Source organism: Condylura cristata, unplaced genomic scaffold, assembly GCF_000260355.1.
Source record: "Condylura cristata isolate star-nosed mole 26May11 unplaced genomic scaffold, ConCri1.0 scaffold00002, whole genome shotgun sequence".
Classification (NCBI taxonomy): Eukaryota; Metazoa; Chordata; class Mammalia; order Eulipotyphla; family Talpidae; genus Condylura; species Condylura cristata.
Genome location: NW_004567103.1, coordinates 38,128,209 through 38,136,635, shown reverse-complemented (window position 1 = coordinate 38,136,635; position 8,427 = coordinate 38,128,209). Strand labels below are relative to the sequence as shown.

Genomic DNA, 8,427 nt, shown 5'->3' with positions numbered 1-8,427 from the left:
CCTCTCAACACAAACTTCTGCACAGATCGCTAGCCGTTATAGGCGAGGGACCTGGGGAACATGAGAAGTCTGGTGCCCTATCCAAGGTTCTCTGAAGCAACTACTAAATCTTCCAGGCTTTGGGGTGAAGCACTTAGATTTTTTCTTCAAGGTCTTCCATATTTACATCCTGGGAGCCTATTGTCTTTTTGTGCCATGTAGGCTGTGCCTTGCTGGCTTGAGAGACCATGTAGAGGCATGAATGGATAGGTTCCACATCCATGGCTGCTTTCTCCTTCTGGGTAAGCCAGAGAGCTTTCTGCATTTTTACCCCGATAAAGCAATTTTCACATATGCACTGAAGGCCCACTTCTTGAGGTGGAACCTTGTGATCAATGTTTCTTCTCCCACAGCCCTAATGAGCAGTGTTTTAGTCACTGATCCCAGTTCAGTACCACTCTCTCTTAATCAACAGTTTCTTCAGCTTCATTAGGGGACAGTTGACCTCCTGGGGCCCCCCCTCTGCTGCCCCAGCTCCAATGACTATGTGTCAAGACTCTGAAATCCATTCTTTTGGATTACTCCATACCTTTATGGATCTATAAAGATGGTTATTGTCACTATCTAGGGCAAATAGCATAATAAAGTTTTGTTGGCCGAATGCACATATATCTGAAGATTTCGTCCAATATTAACATAATACTCTGCATTTTAACGCCTTCAAAATTTAGCAATTTAAACAGAAGTCCCCAGAGGTTGCATCCTTGTCTTGTTGATGCCACTAGTTTGGTTACACAGCTAATTCCATCAGAGCCAAATGTTAGAGTGTGTGAAGAGAGTGCATGAGTCAATTGCCAGCACAGAATTCTTCCTGATATAGGAAAGCAGATGAGCTCAACTTCTGAGTGCATACAGTGCAGATTTCTAGTTGAATGGTTCTTGACAATAGTGTCCTCTGAAACATAATGCCTGGCCAGAAGCCAATGATTATGCCACCATACAAATCACTGTGCATCTGAGGCCAGAATGCCTCGTGCAATGCCCACAACAAGAGTGCTCAGTCCTGGTGTTCCACAAGATGTTGCATTGGCTCTTTTATTCTTTACCAGACCCAGCAGTTACAGGTTTTATTTAGATAATTTCAGGAAATAATGGTGGTGTGGGAAGAGAAAAAGAGAAGAAAATAAATTTTAGTGTCATTCAAGAACAACTATACTGTCTTATGAAAACTCTTTTGACAAAACCAGCTTATGTTTTCAAGCCTAGTTTTATTAATTGTTTAATAGATATTTTCACTTTAAATCTCTGTTTAATTGTAGAACAAAAACAGCTTGGTTCAAACTGTTAGCTAATGAACCATATATCATTTTAGTAATTGCTAGCTTCTTTCAGAAACTCATTAATTTTGTAAGAATTATAGACTTTCAAATGTGAAAAACAAAGGGAGTTCTTTAAGATTAATAAATTGAAAATACATAGTTTGTTCCAAATGTTACTTTTCTATAACATATCGTAAAGGTAATTTTAAACATTCTTAAGATATTACATTTTAATTTACATTTAACTGTCTTCTGGTGGATTTAAAGTAGATGGATTATATTGCATAAAAACAATTGATGAAGTAAATGAAATCTAAGTTATACAATATATTCAAAAGGAAGTAGTTACCAATTAAACTATTGAACCAAATTTCATCTCCAAGTATGAAATTATCTGCTGCTTTTAAACACCAGTCTCTACTGGGAAGTACCTTCTGAATATGAATATTTTCATTTTAAATAAGTAGAGTTTAGCATCTCATTTGATAGAAATAACAATTGTTCAAGACCAAAGAACACTTAGTTCTGTATATTACTCCTAACAAATCATATGAAACAACACTAAAAAATATTTTTGTGTCTAGTAAAGCCAAGTTTGTCAGTGTTTCTTCTTTATGGTTGTATTTTGTAAGACATTTTCTTTCTTACCTGCTAGATATAGATATTAGTCAATTATAAAAATTGCCTCTTTTAAATATGGATAGTAATTCCAAAAGAAAAGAAAAGATATGGTTTGAAAATGCCTTCCAAATATTCATTAAACATTTAAGTGAGTAAATTTGTAGAATATGTTTCTGACATTGGCACTGGTTCTGTGGTATTTCTCTGATCAGATGGAAGTGCTGTGTGTTATGCAGAGTGCATTCAGTTCATTCATGCATAAACAATATCATTTTCATAAATTAAAACCTCCCCTGCAGAAGGAACATCTGTGCCTGCCTTTGAATAAAAGATGGTGGCATGTGAGTTACTCCTTGACTGACTGAAAGAATCCTATGTTTTAGAATGAATAATATAGACAAAAATGAGAAATATCTAACTTGCCGACTTCATTTCTATCTTACATAAAATATCCGCAGTATAGGTTTCATGCTTTAAAGGCTGAACTTCATATATCATACTTTTATTATCCCTTCTGTGCACTACAGCAGCAGTTTTTATCATTTACTTGGACAGATATAATTTTAATTACAGGCAAAATTGAGCTGTTGTATTGATCATACCAGATCTGAATACTCACTTCATGACCTGCTGGGAGAAGACAGGCAGTGTTCAGATATCATGACAGCATTATATCCCTAAAGTAAGAGCAGTGAGAGCAGTCCAGGATGTAGGAAGCAACAGCTTGATTCTAAAATAACAACTCTGATTCACTTGGAAAGAGATGATTGCATTTTGGATAAAGTTTGGACTAACTTAAAAGTATTTCTGTCATGTGATGACGGCTGATGGAAAACATGCTAAAATGATATATTTAAAATTGCACTCAAACATTGTTTTCATGTTGAAATCTTCCTTACTGCTACTGTCACAGCTTGACATGGCCCCATTGGCAATGTTATTAGTATGGCTAATTGTTCCCATCCATTAGATTACTCACATTTTTCTGGAGCAGCTTGCTAAATGAGGTCAGCTTTCTGGAACCCCTAAATCACCAATGAGAAGGAGATTAAAGGAACAAGCTTGGGAAAAGGGTTAGTCATCCAACGTGGCATCCAAATCAGAGGAGGAACAATGGAGTTACTAATGACAGTAATCAGAGCACCATGGTAGAGCCAGGGCACAAGTGCCAAGGCGTTATTCCCTAGGAATCACTCCTGTCAGTCAATACGTCCAGAGGAAGAGTGAAGCCAAACTTATTCTAGTGGACTTAACAATGGGCAGAATCATCTATAAGTTTTTCCAGTGAGCTCTATCTATGATAAAACATAATAATGCTCCAAAGGGAGAGGAGAAATAGCTACACCTTGCTAAAATATATTACAGTGCAAATAATATGTTTTTGAGTACAAACAAGTCATTACCTTCTTTTCCTAGAAAATTTATTGAATTCATCACAAGACATTTATGAACAATTATAGAATGTCATTTCTTGTGTTCTCTAAATTAATGAAGCTGTTTCCCCCTGGAATTTTCTAAAGGTATATAACCTTCTCTTTGGAAGAGAACTTGCTTGTAATAGAGAACAGCTCAGTTTAGGAGTATGTACAAATATCAAATATGACAAAGAACCAAGAAAATGGTAATATTTGTTTAAATGTGTAAACAAACTAACCTAGGGTACTTGCTTCTGTCTTGCTGGTTAATAATTAACTTAATCTCTTTTCTTAAAAAAAAAAAAAAGAAAGAATGAAAACACCTCACATAGTCACTTTAAAAAATAGAAGCCAAGAGTTAAAGGTGAAAACAAAACATAAATTAAAAAAAATACAACTGTTCATATTATGGCCCACTCCAAACTCATATTCAAGAAATAAAATATTAGTGATATCCTTTCATTATCTCCAAAAAGCTGGTGGCTCCCTAAGCAAGATAAAGAAAGTAGAGAGCCTACTAAAGCAAACTTTTGTGTTTCTTTATATTCTACAAATAGGGTTAGTATGTTTTGAACCCAGAAATACAGCCAATATTTCTTCCAGAAATTACTAATAGTTTTAAAAATTACTTTCAAAAGAAATTCAACAATTGTTGAGATTTTCATTACTATTTTATTGCAACTGGATGAGTGTTTTCTAAATTGTGCATTACACCATAGTATACAGGATTACAAACAAGATTACAGTACAGATCGATTCCAGTGGTACCAGCATCACATCTCAAACAGCACTTATTCTGGACTGCATTTTACATGCAATAGCTATTGTTCTAATTATGAATTAAATGGTTTGAATTTATTTACGCTACCATACTAATTGACTACAATAGGTATAAATCCCCACATTAACAACCTGATTAGATTTAGGCTCAGATTCATTACATGAATATATGACAGACCACCATTTGTGTGACTATGTATAAAATCATGCATTTATATTTTCTGGAAACATCAATAGGTTCAGATTTTCTGTAAAATCATGGAATGCAAGGAAGTAAAAGACTTAAAAGAAACAGTGCAAATTGTATGTGATAGTCAAGCAGCTTTTGATTTAAAGAAGGGTATGTTGGCATTTGTTTATAATATGTACAAGCTTGTGCAAGTAATGTGTTGAATTGATATGTTTTGATAGGAAATACATCTTTTTTTTAATCCTCTTGAGAGTTATGAATCTGGTTTTCATTTTAAGGAGAGGGAAAGCCTTTAAAGTGAAATGAATTACTCAAATTGTGCAATTTGTTTTACATTTAGAGAGGAAAGAAGTGCTAAGGCAACACAATAACTTTCTAAGCACTTTTCTGCTGGTTTAAATTAGTTAAATTATTTTGTATAAATTAGATATAATTCTACTTTTCTGATATGTATAAAAATTGATGAAGCTGCATGGTTTTAAAATAGGAAATCCACATTATAAAAAGTCATTAGAAATTCTGTACAAAATCACAACAAAATAATTCAGCATGGGAAAGGTAACAAGTAGTAAAATGCTGGTTGAAAAATATATATTTATATATATTTTAATTGGCCCATTACTAGTTTAAAAATTGCATAGATCCTAATTATTGCTTGTGATTTTGTTATCCCGATCAGATAATTAATATGATCTGAATACAGCTACACCAAATTTGTGGTGCTTTTTTTTTTTAAACTTTACTGTATTGTTTTTAAAATAGAAGAGCTATAGAAAATAATACATAAGGTGAACAGGAACTTTGATCCCCTGTTTCTTCCAAAGGCAGTAACAACAATAAATACATATATCACTTGAAGCTTGGAGTATTTGCACTTTGCAGCAGTAGTACCCAAAGGGCTGCCTTTTGTAAACACGACAGTCACTGTAAGCACAGTGGGTTTGTTTCCCGGGGATAGTGAAACTGACGTGCTAATCGTGAAAGATGGCATTGAGTTGGGCACTCATGACTCGCTCATGATGTGAATGGCTATCAAAGGACATAATATTGTCTATAGGGATCTCGCAGCGAGGGGCAGCGGCGCCCGAGAAGATTGAACCGTGGCTTTGGGCCCCTGCCAGGGTCGCTGCAGGATAGTGCATGGTAAAGGCATAATTTTTCTCAAAGTCGGCTGACGGTTCGTGTTTGAAAGAGAAGTTGCCATTGATGCTGAGCGGCGGACTGAGGGGTCCATCAAAGGAAGGGCTGGTGCAATCAGTCAGGGGACTTTCAAAGAAGGGCTCCAGAGCAGCGCTGTAGGCGTGTGGCGGAGGCTTGACGTGGAAGACGTGGGAGCTGTCCATGGTACCATAGGGAGGACTGGGCAGCCCCGGAGACTGGTACGAATAGGGGTGCACAGGGAAGGAAGCGCTGGCGGTTGGCAGGTGCGGGGGCATGTCCTGGTTCTGTTCAGGCAGAAAAGTCCGAGGATTGAGCTGCAGACAGCCCGCAACCAGATTGGTGGTGGGCTGAGATAAGCCTTTGCAGAGCGTCTGTACGAAGGAGACCAGATCAGGGCTTTTACCAGAACGTAGAATCTCCGACAGAGCCCAGATATAGTTCTTGGCCAAGCGCAGGGTCTCGATTTTGGACAGCTTCTGTGTCTTTGAATAACAGGGAACCACCTTGCGCAGGTTGTCCAGCGCCGCATTCAGCCCGTGCATGCGGTTCCTTTCCCGTGCATTGGCCTTCATGCGCCTCAGCTTAAAACGCTCCAGGCGTGCCTTGGTCATCTTCTTCTTCTTGGGACCACGTCTCTTGGGCTTTTGATCGTCGTCCTCCTCTTCCTCTTCTTCCTCCTCTTCTAAGTCCTCATCTTCCTCCTCTTCTTCTCCCCCGTTCCTCAGTGAGTCCTCTTCTGCGTTCATGGCTTCTAGGTCGTCCTCCTTCTTGTCCGCCTCGTGCTCCTCGTCCTGAGAACTAAGACACTCATCTGTCCAGCTTGGAGGACCCTGGGACTGAGGCTCACCCATCAGCCCGCTCTCGCTGTATGATTTGGTCATGTTTCGGTTCCCTACATTCAATAAGGGAGAAAGGGAAGCAGAAAGAAAAGGAGAAAAACGCCACACTCAGAACTACATGCGCGCTCATCACCTACTTTAGCCCAGCAGAAATAGACTTATAGAGAAGTACAACATTTTAAAGAGTGGGATGCCTCTAAAGAAAAGTTAAATGCAGTGTTTTGTAGTGTGTGTGTGAGCCCCGCTGGTACGTAGAAGACAGAAAAGGGCTGGAGGGACGGGGAGAATGAATGTGTGTATATCTGTGTTCGTGTATGCAAGTTTTCCAGTGATTAACTTCAGTTTGTTCATAGTGATCGCTCAGCAGGATAATATGGATGAAAATGAGTGTACATTTTGGCTACATCATGATTTTTACATGTAATCAAAGTCACAACTTCACCAAAATGATGAGTTAAAAAATTGAAATTTTTTTCCCACCTCTGTGTTCTGGCTTCTTGGTATTTAGCAATATAAGTTGAGGGGACATTATGTAATTTACTGACGCTGACAGTGACTTTTAAGAAGATTATACTGAAGCACTTTTGAAAAGCAAATGCATGAAGAAGGAAATGCATTTTCTAGCAAATTATTTCAGCATCAACGAAACATTTAACAATAAAGTGAACAGAGATCTTCCACTTCACCCTCACCTTCTTTACTTGCTTCCAACCTACTATCTCTTTGCTGAATTTCCACATTGCACAAAAGCCCTCGCTGGTGGCCAGGGCTGGGGGTGCGGCGCAAAGCGCTCTCCCACGCGCTGGGATCAGGTGCGGAAGGCTCCTGTCTAATAAACAGCCCATTGAAAGGACTGCCCGCTCGTTATTGGGGCTTTTCAAAGTTCGCCTCAAATCTCCCTTTAAAAGACTGAGTAATTATAACGGCCAACGATTGGCAATGGCGAAGTTGCTACTTCTAATAAGTTAAATAATATACCTTTAGTAAAACATCTGAGTTTTTAGTTCCTACAGTGCTTGGGAGGACTTGGACGACTCTGAAGCAGTAACAGGTAGTAATAGGAGAAAGTCCTCCCTTACCCTACATTTCTACCGCCCCCCAGCTTCTTAAGGAAACGAGCTCTGTACTAGATTTAATTTCCAGAGTGCGTATACTGCAAGTGTCAATGTCCTTTTCATTCATTGAAAAAAGTAACTTGGCACTCTTTATGTGCATAAGATACAAGTGTATAAGATACACTGATTACGCTGATTATCCCCTCTCCCCAACATACACACACACACAACACACCCCTCTTTACTGAAAATGCTCTCGCGACTTTGAAATTACCACTATAAAACAATAAGTTACTTTGAATTATAAAGAAAAATCAATCCAAATACTTCTCATACTTCCCCAACTTAATAATTAATAAAAATAAATTGAAAACTGCAGTGAGAACTTGAGTGCTGGGAGTCAATCTGTGTGCGTAGTTGCCTGCAATTATGGGAAGAAATGCCTGTCTCAACAGACACACCGCTCACAAACGCACACACGCACAAATACAGAATATATTGGCACATCGAGTCTTCAATTAACTGCTTTTATTTCTGAACAAAAATAAAAGAATTGCAATTACCTGTAGTTCTTAATATGTCCTGTACAGTGATGGTCTCATAACCCTGGGGTCTCCGAATGCCGTGCCTTTCTGCGTGGGGCGAATTCCTCGTGTCCGAGAGGCGCGGGCGCTCAGGTTATATAGCCGAGTTGGTGATGCTGAGCGCGGGCGGGGCCAGGAGCAGAGCGGCAAGCAGGTCGCTACACCCAGCGTCTGCGCAGGCGTCTAGGCGTTGCTCTCCCTTCAAACCATCCCCTCCGCCCCCCACAGCCCCCGCCCCCTTCAGCCTAGCTCCTCTCCCACCCTTCTCCTTCTCCTGCTCCCCTATCCCCCCACCCCTACGTCCGCCCCTTCTTCCTCCCCGGCATGCGCCATATGGTCTTCCCAGTCCAGCCAAGAGCCAGGAACCACGTGACCTGCCCATTTGTATGCCGCGGAGCGCTCCATTCCGGCCCCTTTGTGGCCAGAAGAAAGTGGCCCATCTGTCGCCAGTTAGAGACTATGCGGACCTGTTTTTACCCGCAGG

At 39.6% G+C, this 8,427-nt stretch overlaps 1 protein-coding gene across 1 annotated transcript; it reads right to left on the bottom strand.

Annotated features, from left to right (window-relative positions):
- Positions 1–5,263: 5,263 nt before the first annotated feature.
- NEUROD1 (neuronal differentiation 1) lies at positions 5,264–7,978 on the bottom strand. The gene is made up of 2 exons (XM_012726151.1): positions 7,923–7,978; positions 5,264–6,357 (listed from the first exon to the last, which is right to left on the bottom strand). The coding sequence occupies exon 2, from the start codon at positions 6,344–6,346 to the stop codon at positions 5,276–5,278; it is 1,071 nt and encodes a 356-aa protein (XP_012581605.1). The 5' UTR covers positions 6,347–6,357; positions 7,923–7,978; the 3' UTR covers positions 5,264–5,275.
- Positions 7,979–8,427: the final 449 nt, after the last annotated feature.